The following is a 17,426-nucleotide window of genomic DNA, read 5'->3' on the forward strand; positions in this document are numbered from 1 at the left end:
TAAGAACCTGATGAATGGTGTTTAACTAGAATTGTGTATGCACTAGAATTAATGAGAAGCCTCTTGGACCGGACGCCAAACAATCTGAGACAAACACAGGTGACGAGTTATAGCAATAAGGAAATGACTTACAGATTGGTTTATTTTCATTCCTTGACAGAAAAAATTACCTCTCGACAAAGCCAAGCTGCTCCACACTGGAAAGCAGTAGACCTGCTCCTAACCCAGTGATGCAGGAGAAGATGCAACGACTACTTTACTTTCAAAATGAAAACAGAGCTTGCAGACATAAGCAGAGCATAAGAGCCAGAAACCGAATATTTCAGTCTGCTACCAACAATTGTAGAAGGTGTTTGATCCTGAAAACTCACACTTATCAGTATCTCTTCTCCAGAGCCTTTTCTTTCTATCTCAGGTGAAGTTAACCCCATATTCACAGGCCTCCTTTGCCTTAAAAAACAAGAGCAGTCTTAACTCCAAATGCTTCAACCTCAGCTTTCTCTCAGATTATCTGAAAGTGGGATGGCAGACTGCCAGAAATTCAAGCTTTGCTGCCTAACTCTGCCACAAGGTACACCATTCTGCCTTGCACCAGTCACTTCAATGTCCTGTGCCAGATGGATACAAGAGAGAGAGCAGGGAAAAGCTGTCTCCCGGGCTGCCTCTGTACTCAACACAGAGAACAGGTTATGTCAAACCTTCCTCTGCATGGAGCCTCTCCTACACAGACATCATTCCTGGCTTAGATTTCTGGATTTGCTATAGCCTGGGAGTATTGTGGGAAGTACCATTATGAGCTAGCTCTTCCTGCCCAGCAACTCCTGCAGTATCTCCAAGGGCTTATTGGTAGACAAACTCCTAGCTTATGTGGACATTTTGGCTGACCAGTATAGCTACACAAGATCAGCCATGTAGTACTCAGGGTCACATATTCATTTTACCTTAATTAATTCCCCTTCCAAAATACCTGTTAGACTGGTGTACTTTAAATTACAATCTTCTTGAAACAGAGCTCTGATGATATACAGCCTCTAGAACACAGGACCCTCATCTAGACTTTCTGGATACAAACTGAGGGAGAGTAAGTGTCCAACCTGTACATGACCTTTCCTCTCACTAATGTCTTGGTTGCTGCTTTTGCTGGCACTGGTAACTAGGAGAGGCCTTGCCAGCAACTTCCCCCTCCCTCATGTCTCTCACACATTCAACTCTTACCTAGGATGCCTGAATTGACGAAGTGCACCAGGCTGAAATATTCAAGCAGGTCGTTCTGAATGGGGGTGCCTGAGATAAGGACTCGTCGAGGTGTATTTAAGCTGTTGAGAGCCTGGTATGTTTGGTTTTCTGAGTTCTTCAGTCTATGGCCCTTTGAAAAAAGAAAAAAGGAATGAAGCTAATAAAGCCAGTGGCCCTGACAGGAAGCAACTTGGAGATCCTCATCAACACTGATACGCTGTATCTCCCACAAGGCATCTCACCAGTTTTCCCATTCCTGGTAGTGGACTAAGTGTTGTACATGTATTCAGCTGTTGTGACAGACTTCTTTCAAAGGCAAGAAGCTGGTGGGAAACCTGAAGCCATTACGTGAGGAAACATGACATTACAAGCTTCCCAGACCAGGAACATCCGAGTCACATCCAGGCAAGAGGGCCTACCATGAAAATAACAACCAAGATGGGGTTTCCCATTCAAAGATGGGGATGTTTTCAGCTACCAACACTAGGCACTGAACTCTAGACCAGTAACATTATATCACCAAAGATCAAGATCACAAGCCATTCAAGACCACCTATATCCAGGATTGCCAGGCCTTTGCACACTAATAAAAAGAGGTTCTGCACCTCTTACAGGGGTAATCTGAACACAGGCCCCATTTCCCATGCCTGGGAAAAGCAGCTTTATTAGCAGCTTTATCCTACAGCTATGCTGTAGGATAAAGCATATGTGATGAGACGCTTTTCACAAGTGTCAGACCACTGCAGAACTGAGTATTTATTGGGAACATACAGAAGACACAAGGCCAAGGACCTGCATTCCCAGCATTGCTAGCTGCTAGCCCCATCCCAGGGGCACCAAGAGGTGTGGGCAGTCATGGACTCGGCAGATAAAAAGTGGATGGGAGTTACACTTGTGAGGACGTTCACTCTTTTTAAGCTCCTCAGCACTGTTCTAGCAAATACAAAAATCAAACCACTGGGTGGCACCGCTATTCAACAAATCCCCTCTAACTGGCAGCAGAGGACACCTCAACAGTGGCTGAGGCTCCCAGCCTGATCGTTTCAAGCAGGCAGAGGGCATTTGTTTTATTTTGTCCTTCAGAGCATCTCTGGCTCTCACCACCTATAACCACAAATGGGGAACAATAAATGAAAAAACAACTCCATTTCAGCCATGTGAAAGCAGAGCTTGACAACACAGCCTTGGCAAAGCTAGATCCAGCAGTCAGCAAGCAGAGTAAAGCCAGGTCTGCCTCTTCTTGAACAAGCAGTACACGAGGTAACTCTCACCCAGCTCTCCTGCCTTTGCCCCAAGCAGGAGACTGCAGAGAGCGGAAGAGACTCCTGCCATAGGAGTGCCCTTCAAAATCCCCCAGAAGCACAGAATAAGGTGGCCAGATAAAGTGGCTGACAGCAGCCAGCTCCAGACACAAGAGCATGCTGAATCACACAATCATTTAGGTTGGGAAACCTCAGGAGTCTCCAGTCCAACCTCTTGCTCAGAACAGAGCCAAGTTAAAAATTACTCGGCAGAACACGAGGCCAGGCCAAACAGAAAGTACTTCTCACTTTAGCAAAGACAAACACAAACAAATGAAAACCAGATCAGTGAGCCAGGGCGCTACCAACCCAATAGAGTGAGGCCTCTTTCAGTCAGAGACAGGCAGTGGATCTCCTTTCTGCTACATATTTCACACTGCGAGGACCCTAGTAGGTGCCCCCACCCTGTCAGAGACCTACAAAGTGGCCACAGTTACCACCACCTGGATTTTCTTCATATCTCAGCTCCTGAAAACAGCCTCTCCTGTTCAGGCTCACCCAGTATGGATAAGCCAGTTACCCAGAGCCTCTCAAACACCAGAAAGGGTGCTGTCCACAGCTAAACCTTGTTTCCTGCTGCCCTCCCCCCTTTTAAGAAAGCAGAGCCAGTTTTGCCTGGATCTCAAGAAAATATCAGGAGCAGATTCTCCTTAAAGATTCCCCTGTACCTCATCACATATGACCAGCCCAACACTGCCCTTCTGTAATGCCTCAGCATGGAGTCGGAAGGTCTCATAGGAGATGATCAGGATGGGTGAAGGCACTCGTAGGCCACGCTGGTTCATAAAGCCAACTGCAGATAGAAAGGGGGGAAAGGAAAAAAAGAGGGATGAGGAAGACTAATAGAAAAGGGTTCAAACTCTGTAGTCACAACTTTTGCCTTAAAAAATCTACGAAAACCTGTTTCAATTACTCTGTAGCATCCCTTCCACCCACATGTACCCATGCTCCTTTCTCCATAACTGTCCCCATTGCTATCCCCCTCCCACCTCTGCCCACTCCTTTCCGGGCTTCTGGCTGGAGTAAAGAGGAGGCACTGGGACTGCCCTAACTTAAGCACATGACTGGACTTGGATTATTCCAAAAGATCAACTATTACCAAACATGCAAGGGCCTGATCTAAATATGTTAATGGAGAGACTTCCATCAGTCTCCAAGAGCTCTAATGACAGCTCAGAGATGTTCACATCAGCTGCTGTAGGCTTCTTCCAATGCAAGATTTTGACCTAAGCCAGCCAACCGCACCATTTGCAAACATTTCTGTACCTAGTTTACGGTCAATCTCTTCTTTGGAGCCTCCATCAATGGCCAGTGGCTGGATCCTTCCCCCCAGCCATTTCTCTACTTCATTGTACCAGTTTCTCACCAGGCTGGAGGGAGACACCACCATGGCTTTCTCAATTTCCGGCTTGCAGTCTGGACTTTGCCGGAGAAGTGTCCACATGAGTGTGATGCACTGCAGGGTTTTGCCCAGGCCCATTTCATCTGCCATGATACAGCCATGACTCCCAGGGATCCGACGGCTCGTCACACAGTCCCAGAGGAATTTCACTCCCTGCCAAAAAATTGTTCTTTCAGAGCAGGATGGGGACATCAGCAGAACGACAACTTCATTACAGCTGCATTACCGCAATGCACAGGACTGAATCTACAACAGCAAATCTGCGTAGCACATCCCTAGGGACATGCAGTGTTCTAATGAGACAGGGGGAAACCACTCGAGACACAGCTAAAATGCAGCCACATCCAGTTTGGAATGACATTACTGGTGCCAACACGTACCTCATAACATGCACAAAATCTTATTACATTTTAACTGTACAATTATAACTAGCTTCCTGACATGAGTTCCCAGAAATTTCTACCCTTAGCTGCATTAGATAGACTCAGGCCATCAGCTAACCTGCATCAATCACTGCAAACAGGTTAATCATCTTAACAATACCCAGTTAGGTAGTTTTAAAAACACAGAATCATAGAGTGAGCAGAATTGTTTCTGCTGCCTGATTAACTCCCAGAATACTAATCAGCAGCCCTCATCACTTCTGCCTAGAAGTGCAATGAATCACCTGGGGACTCAAGGTCCAAAGCGGATTTAGCTTCAGAGAAGGCACAGGGCTGAGGTTATAGCCCACGTCACATGGTAGGAGAAGAGCTCAGACCCTGCATTAGGCTCTGACACATCACCAAGACAAATAATAGGGACAGACTCTGCAAAATGTTCTTCTATCATGTGAGGATAGAGGGTCAGAGAAAACTGGGGCACTATCCTGGGAACATACAAGCTCCCTGCATTGTGTCAACAGAGCAGGCAGTGAGGGACACAACCTAAACACACCTGGACGGATTCACCCCTCTGTGCTCCACTATTTAGGACTGGTCAATGCAGCACCTTCTCTTGCACTTTCAAGTCCTTTTCTTTCTTTCTTAGGCCCTTAACAACAGATTAATGAAGTTTACTTAAGCCAGTTGAACAATTATGAAATACATTACTGACTAAAAGAGTGCTTTTCGCTGGGGCTCCAGTTGGGTAACCGCCCAGCAGCTGGGCACAAGACATGACAAAGACAGAGCAAAGCTGTACAACAGTCTGGGAGCATCACCTGAATAAAGCAGCACAGGAATCTTAGCAGGCAAAGACTTATTAGTTAGACTAGAACAGAGACTGCTTTATCAGAGACACCTAGCTGTGAAAAAACAGACAGTGTGTATAGGACACCAACATAACTATCATTACTTGACAAAAGCACGAGCAGGCAGTATCTTACCCAAAAACAAAGTGCCTCCAGCTGTGTAGCCAGAGATGAGCGTTACACTGGGTCACAGGTTCAGTACCAACCCTGAGATAAAAGTACAAGCTAGGAGCAGCCTACAGCGCTCTCGGAGCCATCTGAAGATCTCCCACACAGGGACACATCCAGCTTGACCTGCTTAGCCTGCAAGATCAGCAATCACAGCTTCCATCTGTGCTGCCTCTAGGCTTAAATGATAATATACTGCATCTGTGATGAACTTCAAACTGTCCAGATACCTACATTAGATATTTGGAGATTAGTACCCACTGCTTTGCTATTGTGATGTTGCACATATTTACGACATAAAATGTTTTTCAGCACTCTCCACTGGCGAATTCCCAGTCTACGTAGGTCACAGAGAGCTCACACCTACAAAGGGTAGCCTCCAAATAAAACACAATGAAGTAGGAATCTACTCCACAGTGTTGGGAACCACAGTACCAGAAAGAAGAGCTTCAGTGTTTCCTGACTCAGAGACCGTGGATCCAATTAATCCTGCTGACCAGCAAAACACAGTGGTGGACAGTCTGCCCTGACCAACTCAAGACTGGGCTGCAACATAATTTATTGCAACTATATACCATCACCTTCTACACTGAGTTCCACTCAGCAGACCTATATGTTCAGACTTCAATATAAGTAAAGGCTGGACTTTCAGCCCTGACTCTGCAAGATCCCATCTCCCTGCAGAATCTGGTCTTTTCCTAAGGTATCACTGGTGACACAAATGTCAACCAATGTGCTTTCCTAGACCTGCGCAACCAGTGCACATGGTCACAGAAACTCCCCAGTTTCCACTATCAGCTGACCTGACCTACAACCCCACAGAGAACGCACCCGTGCATTAGGCAGCATCATGTTTAGGCTGGGAGTGCTCTGACCCTGCTAGATCAGAGGCAAGAGAGGAGAAAGTTCTTACCCACAAGAAAGCAGTAACTTTCCACATTTTTAAGGACAAACAGGACTGTTGCAATAATCCCAGCACGTCCTCTTGCTTAACACAGGACAGAGAATATTTGCAGCATTCAGGCTTCTAAGAGGATGGTTAAAACAAATGTTTCACTTCGCATTTGCAACAGACTAGAGTCTGTTAAGCTGTCACACACTGTTAGTCTGTGAGGTCTATGTAGACCTCACAGTTGGTGGGTAACAATTCCAGCAGAGGAACTGCAGCTTTTTGAAAAGCACCAAGTCCTCCAGCCATACCCTCAGGTCCTGATGGAAAACTTACTTCTCTCTGATGGGGCCGTAAAACACGGCTGAGGACAGGATCCACCACAACATGGACAGGTGCTTTGTCCCTGCAGGAGGCAGTCAAGGAAGAAGACACTGTGATTAATGAACTCGGCACAGCATATGTTTAGGTTTTTTTTAAATCTCACTGCTATACTGAGGACTCCCCAGTGGCATGAGGGACGCAACTGCCAACAAGAAAGTGAAAAATGGATTAATTCAGTTTTGAGAATGAAGTCACAGGGGCCTGATCTACAATCTAAAACATCAGTGAAACTATGTATTCGGACTGTGGTTAAAACAAGGGCAGAATGTGGTTCAGAGACACAGTTAAAAAGTCATTATTATTTTCTTGTTTCAATAACAATACTGTAGCTGCATTACTGGAGAGAGGAACCCCCTCCTTTGTCCACGAAGATCCAGCTGACAGCCCTTTTAAGTTATAACAACAGCACAAAAGGAACTACTTCAGAATAAAAACCATTAGGCAGCCTAACATTTGACTGTCAGTCATCTCCCTTTGTTTGTCCTTAGATGCTGATGTTTCCTGACTAACGACTAAGCCGTAAAATTTTCTAAGCAGCTTCTCCATGTGTGCATTCCCTGCAACAGGTTTAAATTTTTGATGAGTGGGAGATAAAACAGCCTGTGGAAGAACACAAACAATCTGGCATGGGTACATTTCTTCGTTGATTGTTACCATACCTGAATCAATTCAGAGGCAGAATACTTGGAACCAAACTTCCCTTGATGTTCAGACCCCAGCTCAGACACATTTGAGAAGCACACAACCCTACACATACAAGGAGGTCAGAGCTGAAGAATTTGTGCCAGATGATGACTCACTTGTCTATTTTCAGCTGGTCGTGGGCACTTAGCAGCGGGGGCTCATACAGAACCAGAGCTCCTTCCTCAAAAGGGTCATGGAGTGGACTCCTCAGCCCTGCCCGTTTGATACCCAGTGCACGCAAGCCCAGTGGCCCTGAAAGCAAACAAAGGCACAACTCAAAGAACAACTTCTTCCTGGAAGAAAGCACAGCCTTGCAGAAGAGTCTGATTAGTTTAGGAACAGTGAATTAATTGGGTGCTGGAGTGGAGACGCAGGCACAACTGGTGCAGACAGCAAACCCACACAGGGCAGTTGTTTGGCAGCACTCTGCCAGCACACAGTAGGTAGCTCTGCAACAGGAAAGAATACAATGAAGGAGCAGAGGCAAAGATGGAGCAATGGCACTGCCCACCACATTGGGAGCACCAAAATGGGCACAACTGGATGCAGCAGATGCCACATACGCTGGCACACAACAGTATAAGCTGTCTTGCAAGGTGATTAGCGGCTTCATCCCAGACCTGTGCCACTGGCATCCAACCATAAGCGGGCACAGCATCTCCCTCAGCTATCTCTGGGCATCGCAGCTACTCCTAGTACCCAAAGGTGGTTGTTCTAGTTTTTTGAAAGACAAGCAGGATTCCAGAATGTACAGCTCAGCAGCTCAATAAATACATTCCCACATACATAGTATATACTGAGTCAAATCCTCTTTTTGAATCACCTAGCCCCAACTTAGCCAGAGTTGCGTCTTTTATGCAAAGTCAGGAAGCGATCTTTAACAGCGATGAAGTTTTACATAGTTAGCACCATACTGCCATTACCTACTCTAGGGTATTATTTTCTCTCTGCTGAGCAATAGTAGGTGTTTGGCCTTGGACCCAATTTCAGTGAAAAGCAGAAACCAAGGATAAGTCCCTTTTCCTAGTATTGTATTTTAACATCACAGTTTTGGAATGGAGATGAACATAGAAAGAACATGCACAGAAATCCCTTTTCCCATCAAAATTCAGGCAACTGTGCCACCAGGATTGATTTTACTTGGGAAAGAGTCAAGCAGGGTCAATTTGTCCACTGCTTGCCAAAGCTCCTTGCAAAGCAAGTATCACAAGCTGAGGCAGCAGTGTGTACACACCAAGAAAAGAGCACATGAAACAGCCTCATCTCCTGAGGAAGATAACAGTCACAGAAAGCAGCTTCCCCAGTCACAGTTCTGTTTTAGCCTCCTGACAAATCTGCTTTTCCACAAGCTAACTTTGTCAAACTCTTTTGGGGCTTGTCATTTCATAGTCAGTGTCTGCTTACAGACATATTTTTATAACTAAAGTTTGAGTGAAACTGATTGATCTGCATTTGAATTTTTCAGCTGGAGGGTGAAGGGGAAGAAGGGGACAAGAACAGGTCTATTTATTGCTGAGATCTTGTGTTTCACTGATTCAAACCAGCTGAGGCTTTGAATTTCAATACTGCTTTGCTTTGAAGATCACCTTGAGACACAACACATCAAGCCAAGTAGAAAGAAAACTGGCACATACTATCTTTTTCACCTACAGCCTTCTGTCTGTTAGCATCATTAGGGTATTATTTAGATGGTAAACCTTCATCGCTTGGAATTCATCTTGCTTTTGTATTTGTGATATGGTGTACAATCTTCTGGCACTACATCAAATACATAGCAGTAAGAATACAAAATCCAATTCTGAAATGTAGGATTATCCAAACTAAACACTAGTAAGAAATATGAAGACTTTGCTAATGTGCCAGTATTTTTCTTTCAAAATTAAGTCAGGATTTCTGGAACATACGCATCAGTGCAAAAAATAACAATAATCCCCACAGATATATTTGACAGGCCTGAGCATCATCTGTTTTACCCGAGTCAACACAGACAATCCTTAAACCTCCTCATCTTACCTTTATAATTTGGAATGGGGACTTTGAAGGGTTTGGACAAAATGCTGCGGATAAAAGCCTCCTAGGAATTCAAAAAGAAAACATGCCTAAGAAGTCTGAAAACAGAGATTGCTCAAGAAGGCAAGGCCAGGACATTTTTTGAGAACTCAATTTTCCCAAGTGCTGAGAGTCCCTGTACTCAATCTTCAACTCCAACTGTTTTCAAGAATATCCAAAAGGAAGACAGTAACAAACCAGCACAATTCCCCCCACCAACTCTGCTTTTCAAAACTATTTTCCTTTGGGTTTTCTAATGCATTAAATTCATTTTTCGTAACTCCCATCTTCCCAAATCCACTGGCATTATTCACCACTTTAAATGCTATTGCTTTCCCCTGCCTTGGTAATTCAGTCAGGCAATTGATTTCCTGTAAAGGAGCTGGGTTACCATTGTAGGAACATCCATGCCAAACCAGCGAGCACCCAGCCAGTCCAGCACACAGTTTCCGGCAGCGGAAACCCAGAGAGAACCAGGCAAGCAGACAGCACTTGAGCCATCTGTGTGGAAAGCCACCCACATCCCTGCGCACTGTCCTTTACCTAGACCCCAGAGAACTCTCTTATTCAGGATTTCCATTATAGAAAGTACCCCCACCACACCTCCTTCAACACTAAATGGTTGGAGCTCGCAAAAGGTGTCTCCTAAAGACTCTGTGTATGTGTGGCACTTCTGTAATACCTCTGATTAAATGAGTCTATGGAGGCATTTGGACATCCTTGATGAATGAGCTCCATATGCAACCCACCTGCCATGGTATGCCAGCAGTAACACCCACTTACATGTTGACTGCTATCCAGGCAGTGAGGTCTATTGGTCAACTGAGCCAAGGGTTTCCGGAAAGGCGACCTGTAACATTCTCCACTCCCCGTCTCACTGACAGGCTTCTGTCTCTTCCGAGTCTGAAAAACAGAATCAAGACAAAACAACTCAGGGGCATCCGGTGAGACCAGAAGATAGATGCATCACTGTTATGCTCAGTAACCACACAGACAATCCACCCAGCCAGCTGAGTATCTCTAAACAGACACAATCATGATTCACCTCCACTGCCAAAGGGCAGAGCCAGCAACACCACCAAGGTCACCATGCCCTAAAGTTTAACTTGTATGAAGTTTAAATACTGTCCTAGTTAAGAAAATAGCCACCACTTGCTAACCTGTAAAAGGGCAGGCTTGTCTGTGCTAAGATTTGTCCTGTCCCCACCCCCTGCAAAAAGCAGAAGGAAAAAAAAGGAAGGGTCAATAGCATGGAACAAACTACATGAAAGTCCCCAGAGGCTCCCACAGCATCTGTTGTTATGCAGGTGAAAGGCCTCACACTGAAACCTAAATTTCAGACACATTGCAAGGCATGAAGATAAACAAGTGGTTGATCTGTTTCCTGATTTAGCACAGTCCTCTTCAGATTGAGGCACGGTTTTAACCACCTGCAGGCACAGAAAAAGGGATTTGACACAGAAAGCACTAAGTGAGATTCTTTGACCTGTATGACATAAAGCATAGCATCATAACAATCTGGTTTGTCTTAAACATCTACCTATTCCTAGTTACCAGCCCTCCCACAAAACACTTGGAAGCTCTCCCAGGGATAGTTTTTTCCATAACCACGAAGCATCGCCTGTACACAACGAAGTTCTTCCACCAGCTAGATGCCCAGACAGGATTTTTCTCCCAACTGGTGAAAACAGCATAAACTTGGGGCCTGACCCTCACTCCCCAGAAGACGGGGGCGGTAACAGCCTGCGACCAGGCACCAGGGACTGACTGACTTGGGCAGCAGCGGGTCCGCCGCCACCCCGCACCCTATCCCGCGGCCCACGGCTGGAGAGGCTCCGGGCGTCACACGGGGCCGAGCCCGCCCTAACCCCACCCGGGCCAGGCCAGCCTCGACACCGAAGGGCACGGGTGTCTCCCCCACCCGCCGAGGCCGCCACATCCCGGGGCCCCTCGCTCACCGTCGGGGGATGCCGGTCTGCTTCCTCTTCCTCCTCCTCCTCCTCGTCGCCCGCCTTCCTCTTGGCCAGCTGGCTGGGGGCCAGGCTCCTTCTCTGGAAGAGGGGCACACACACACAAACACTGAGGGGACGGCGGGGCCGGGGGGCACCCCGCAGCCCGGCCCGGCCCGGCCCGGCCCGCACTCACCATCGCCTCACAGGGAAGGGGTGAGGGGGAGCGATAACCTCCCGCGCGCGCAGCGGTTCGCGCGCCCCGGGCTGGAGGCGGGAAAGGCGCTGGGCGGGCTCCGCCCCGCCTCTTCTCCGAGGCAACAGGCATGGCCAAACGAGCGCCGAGCCCTATCGATCCGCTCGGGGTTCCGCTGAGGGAGGGAGGAGAGGGGACGTGACTGACAGACGGACCGACGGACAGACCGACGGGCGGGCTGGCAGCGGCCCGAGGAGGGACGGGGCCTCCCTGCAGCCCCCGGTAACGGGGCTAGGCGGCGGCCCTCGGGGCCTGCTCGTGCTGTCCCGGTACGGCGGATCCGGCGCCGTCAGGAAGATGGGCGCACGAAGGTGCGGAGGGCGAGAGCTTGAGCTTTATAGTGAAGCAAGTTGGACACTGGTTCTGTAGGCAGAGCCCCGTGGCTGTCGTGACTCCTGGTAGAGGGAATTAAATTACGGGGTGTCGTGACAGAAGCAGGCGGGTGGCCCTTGGCACCGAGGAGTGAGAGCTGTGGAGAGGGAGGAGCCTTCCCTCTACAGTCGTGTTTCAAAATAGACCGACACTTTTGAACAATTTTAAGTTATTTTACATACTTAGCTCTTCAGAGTATGGCTGACCCTAAGGCCCTGGTTATGGACCAGCGTCTGTTTGTGCATCCACAGAACAAAAAGACAGTCCCTTTGGTACAACCTAAAGGGTATCTGGGGGGGGGGGGGGGGGTGTCAGGGTGAAAAGCAAACTGAGAGCGGCAGCAGTTTGCGTGTCGATTTGTTTTCCTTGAAAGAGATGAGTGAGCTAGTCCTCAGGAAAAAGCAAGGCTGTTCCTGTTCCATGGATCACAGCTGACGTGATAAATGAGAGCTGGCGCTCACCAAGCAATTTAAAGGACAGACTTTTTGCAAATTGCAAACCCACAGCGTTTTGGAGATACCCAAGCTAAATTCTCCTTCTGGCTACACAGGGGAAACACCAAACAACTCCGTGAAATAAGCCAAGTGCTCTAATCCATGCAGTTAATTCTTCCATCAGCAGGCAGAAAAGGCACCCTTGTGATGAGATTCCCACACAGCTTGCGATACCACGATGTGCCTTTCCCAGGCCTCAGAGCACGTCCTCCGGCGCCTGTGGGTTCCAGGAGGTCTCAGCAGCTGACAGCATTAATAGATCTTGGGAAACTCATCAAATCTCCAGACACTGTCCGTGGAACACCTGGGGACAGGCATGGAACAAAACATAGCCTTCAGTGCAGTCCAGCAAAGCAAACGAGTCAATGTGCAATGCCCTGCAGCTCTTAAAGGGGCTTTGTCTTTCCTTCCTCCTCCAAGGAGGAAAAGGAGAAAGGGAAGGATAGATTTCCCCTTCGTTGGTTGTTTCACTGGTAAACCTGGGAAATAAATTAAATGCAAAAACTTACTTCAGTCACTTCCAGTTGCTCAGCTGACCTTCTTAAACATCAGGAAACACAAGCCCCTTTGGCAGTATCCCTACCTCAAGTTACATACTATTTTTCTATTCAGTTTATTAAACATCTATGTTAAAACAGTTATACATACATATATAATCTTATACATACATATACAGAACATACAATAGAGTAGATATAAGACAAAGCCAAATTCTTGCATCTGTAGCATGCGAGGTGTAAGTGGGCATAGATTCCCTGCAGCCGTTTACACCTCCTGAATATCTAGTACCTTAACTTTACTTTTTCCCCTGTCTTTTTAAGTCCAAATCCATTTGTCAGTATTTTATTCCTGAAGTGCTTTCAGAGCTCAGTGGCGAATGTTAGATGTTGCAATTACTGGCTCACTGGGTAGAGAGTGGTTCTATAGGAAGGTAATTGGCTATTTTTCCTGGCATGAATAATATTCGCATTAATAGCCTCCCTCACCATGGCTTTGAGAGCAATTCTGCTGTGTGCTTTTTTGCCTGCAGTGGGAACAGACAGGTATTCTGGCCCAGGCCAGGCTAGGTTTGGAAGACCTAAGACCCTAAGAGGAAGGGGAGGTAAAATGCTCTTTCCTGCTCCCTGTAGAGCAATAACAAAGATTTTGGTCATCTTACACCCAACACAGAACCACTGAGGACTCCATCCTGCAACAGCTTTTCTTTTCTAACCGTTTGTGGCAAGTCCCAAATTTGGGGTGATGCTAACACCTGAGCATGGCCAGTCCGCTCATAAGCCAACTATGCTGCAAGCCTAGGGCAAGGTGGACATGCACAAGGGAGATCCCCTTTCTTCCCAAAGAAACTGGCTGAGAAATAGAGCAGAAAGAAATATTTCATTCTTTTTCCAGGGGGGAAGACTGAAGGGCTTGCCCAAGGCAGCAGGAGCAGCCAGGGACAAGGTCAGTGATGGCCCTTTCTGGTGCTCTGGGTCCCAGTGCAGATGTCGCTTGGCATTCTGTTTTCCACTCTTCTATCCAAACTGGTACCTTCAGGCAGAGGTTAAGTCCTCCCCTCTTCCCCCTTTCTAATTACACAATTTACTCCTTTTCTAGCTGTAATCAGTTCCCATTTATATAGCCCTGAGAGATCACAGGATAATCACCATGGGGAATAATCCTGTGATTTCCCTTGCAGTCTCTGCAGGATGCTGAGTCCCTCCAGTACAAGCAGGGAGAAGGGAGGATGCCAAACAACTTCCTCAGGGACTCTACAGGATTAGGCCAGAAAAACAGTTAAAAAAAAACGTAAAATAATCAAACAGAGCTTGTTTTCCAGTCACCACCACGGTATGAACTCATGTCACTCCCTCAGTGTCAACCACCACCACACCTCAGTGGGACCACTATTCCACCCAGACCCTGGTGGATGCAGTGGCTCTCCAGTGACCTCCCTGATGTATGGAATCTCCCTTCTTTTACACCCCCCCCCTTTTTTTTGAGGCTCCTTCCTTTTGCTGTGGAGCACAGGCCCTCCCCAGTTCCCCACAGAAACTTTTAAGAAATGCGTTGCAGGAACTGGGGCCTCGTATCCAGCTCTTTGCAGGCAGGAATAAGGACAGGTCCTGCCCAAGAGAGCTTGTGACCTTTGTAGCAGGCAGAAAACAGCATGAGGGAGAGATAATGTGAGAAAATGTCTCCTGATGGAAGGACACCTTAGACCTTGTCTAACAGCTTCAGCCATTCTGTAATGAAAAGCAGAGGTGAAAATCTGTAATCATGATAAGAAGGGCAGAGCTACAGCTTTAACAAAATTCAGTGGTGCCACCTGGATCTTTTCAGGTGAAGCTCTGAAGGGACCAGGACTGCAGGATGAAGACCCCTGTGTACCTGCATAGCTTGGTCATATTCAGCTGGGAAGGTAATTAGTTAAATATCCTTCCAGTTAATTCCTTTGCAAACCACGAGAGGGAAACTGAGTATGATCATACCAAGTTGCTGTCAGCTGGAGTTGTGATCCCATTTCACCACCGTCAGAGACAGCTCAACTGCCCTACCACCAAAGCCACTTATTGAGAGAGGAAACACTAAGTGCTTTAAAAATACTAATTTCAGGGAGAAAAATGTTTTTCCTTTCTGGAGGTCAGGTGCCGTTCAACACACAGCCGGACCGCATGCTGGATGGAGGCAGAGGTTCAGCAGCAACGATCCCAGCACTGCCACTGCTTCTGGCACATTTGCATGAATACCACCCAAAAGAAAACTGAGTCATGAGCCCAGCCTGATGCGAGTCGGGCAGCTGATATGTTTCCCACCCCCGGCCGTCTGGCTGCTGAGCTGCCACAGCGCTCGAGCACTTACGGCTGGGCCGACAGCGAAGGGCTGTGGCTACAGGGCTGACCCACATCCCACCCAGCCATCCCTGCAGTACCCTCCATCGCAGCCGTACAGCATCCACTTCAGCCTGAACCCCACCGTGTGGTGAGCACACCCGAAGGCACAGCTCTCGTGTCTCGCAGCGGGGTGGCACAGCTGGGCAGTCGCTGCCTGCTTCGGTCTCGGAGCCCTTCGCCATCACGCATTCCATACTAGATTTCACAGTTTCTTTTGATTCATTTATGACTGCTGTCCCTTTGGCCCTGGTGGTACCTAATCCTTATTACTGATAGAAGAGAAAAAATAAATCTTTGCTAATCTTGTTTATTTACCAAAAAAAGACCCACAAAATCCTATTTCCTTAAAGCAGCAAAGGCAAAAGGAGCAGGGAAAAAATCTCCACAGCTGCTACTCCAGTGAGCTCTGAGCCCCAGAAATGCTGCACACCCGCTTCCTTCCTCACGGGTCTGGTGCATCCCTCTCTGAATACATCCTTGCCCTCTGTTGGAAATCAAGATGCCCTCCCCTCGAGGGCAAAGACCGCTGCACCATGCTGAGCCACACGCCATGGCTTGAAAGCCGTGAGGTGGAGAGGGCACGGGATGAGTGGGGAAGCAGAAAGAGGGGTGACCTCCGGGTAATGCAACAACCTCCTGCAGAGACAAAGCCCTGACCTTTCTCCTTCAACGTTGTTGCTGCATCCAGCACTAATCACAGTCTCTCTCACTAATTTGACATTAAGCAGCTGATTCCTATTCAGGCTCATGGCACTGGCTGAAGAGTACCTGGAAGCAGAGGCTCACCCACCAACCTGGGTTTAGCGTTGCCCACCTACAAAGAGATATTGCCCCCCCCCCCCCTTCCAAGAAAAACCATCAGCAACTTGAGTGCTTCAGCCATTTCCCACTCCATGGGACTGCTTTCAAGAGCCAGCCCTTCATTCAAGAGGAAGGTTGTCCCCGTGGGGTACTTTCCCCCTGCACCACCTTTGCTTCTAATTTAACTTTTTTGCCAAAATGTTTTTAAACATGCATGAGTCTGACTCAGCAACCCAAAATATTTCATGTGATGCAAAGCAAAATGTTCTATTTTGTTTACAAGCTAATTAGCCAGTCTTATCTCGTTCACCTTTATAAGCACAGGGAAGCCAACAGCAAAACCTGCAAACATTAAAAAGCCTGATTTTAGGAAACGTCAGAGTCAAGCTGTGTTGGCACTTCCAAAAACATCCCTCGTTTCTCGAGGGGAGGCCAAAATGACTTCCCAAATTCAGCTTGATTTTACAAATTGATTTAGCCCTGCTGAAGGTCCATTTTTGCAAGAAATTTACAATCAGTTGCAATTTTCCATGTCCAGCTCAGACATTTACAGAGCACTCAGAGAGCTGCAGAACAAATCCAAGGGCAGGTCTCAGCCTTATGGACCAGGGACAGCCCCTGATCCTGCTGGGTCCTTGCCACTCACCCAGCACTGCCAACGGAATTCTTTGGGGCTGCATTCAAGGGAGCTGCTCATGAGTACAAATATGCCTTGATGCAAATCCAGTTGCAGGACTAGAACTGAAATAAGTAGGATTGCACCCATCTTCTTATAACGGCTACCTCCATCATGTCACTTTTAGGATCTACAGAGAGGCACCCACCATAGTCAGTCTGGGTGTGAAAGCTGAAAGAATATATATGAATATATAATATATATACACACACACTTAGAAAGTAAGTAGTTGATATACCAAGCACCCTCCACCACATTTAAAAATCTTTGCTTATCGGCTTGCATGACCAAGAAAGACTTTTCTGCAAATGGGTTTTTCTCCAGGGCAAGAGGAATTGCTTCCCTCCCTGCTGTCCGAGCTCTGCAGAGACCAAGTGCTGGCTCCCTTTGGAGAACAGTTTGCCCCCTGTGTATTATTTTTTGTGATTTATACAACCTCCAAGGGCCAGGAGTGAGGCTGGCTGGGAGCAGAGGTGGTCTCTATGCTGAGGCCTGGGTTTGAGGAAACCATCTTGATGGGTGGTGGAGTTGCATCCCTTGGAAGACATCTTCTGAAGTGTGCACAGTCCCCAAACACTTCAGCTCCTCTCTTTAAAGGGGGGCTGGCGGGGGTTGAGTATAAGACACAGGCAACAGGGGGTTTGTATTATTTTTGTGGCAG

General features: G+C 47.4%; 1 protein-coding gene across 3 annotated transcripts in view; it reads right to left on the reverse strand.

Annotated features, from left to right (window-relative positions):
* Positions 1–11,593, reverse strand: part of RAD54L (RAD54 like) — a 24,234-nt gene extending 12,641 nt beyond the window's left edge. For all 3 annotated transcript variants that reach the window (XM_069788828.1, XM_069788826.1, XM_069788825.1), the window contains exons 1-9: positions 11,490–11,593; positions 11,303–11,395; positions 10,128–10,247; positions 9,309–9,369; positions 7,412–7,547; positions 6,564–6,633; positions 3,804–4,092; positions 3,206–3,330; positions 1,216–1,366 (exon numbers count right to left, since the gene is read on the reverse strand). In XM_069788828.1, the coding sequence (XP_069644929.1) occupies positions 1,216–1,366; positions 3,206–3,330; positions 3,804–4,092; positions 6,564–6,633; positions 7,412–7,547; positions 9,309–9,369; positions 10,128–10,247; positions 11,303–11,395; positions 11,490–11,492 (1,048 nt within the window). In that variant the 5' untranslated portion in view covers positions 11,493–11,593. The remainder of the gene's footprint in view (positions 1–1,215; positions 1,367–3,205; positions 3,331–3,803; positions 4,093–6,563; positions 6,634–7,411; positions 7,548–9,308; positions 9,370–10,127; positions 10,248–11,302; positions 11,396–11,489) is intronic.
* Positions 11,594–17,426: the final 5,833 nt, after the last annotated feature.

This window comes from Haliaeetus albicilla, chromosome 8, assembly GCF_947461875.1.
Source record: "Haliaeetus albicilla chromosome 8, bHalAlb1.1, whole genome shotgun sequence".
Lineage (NCBI taxonomy): Eukaryota > Metazoa > Chordata > Aves > Accipitriformes > Accipitridae > Haliaeetus > Haliaeetus albicilla.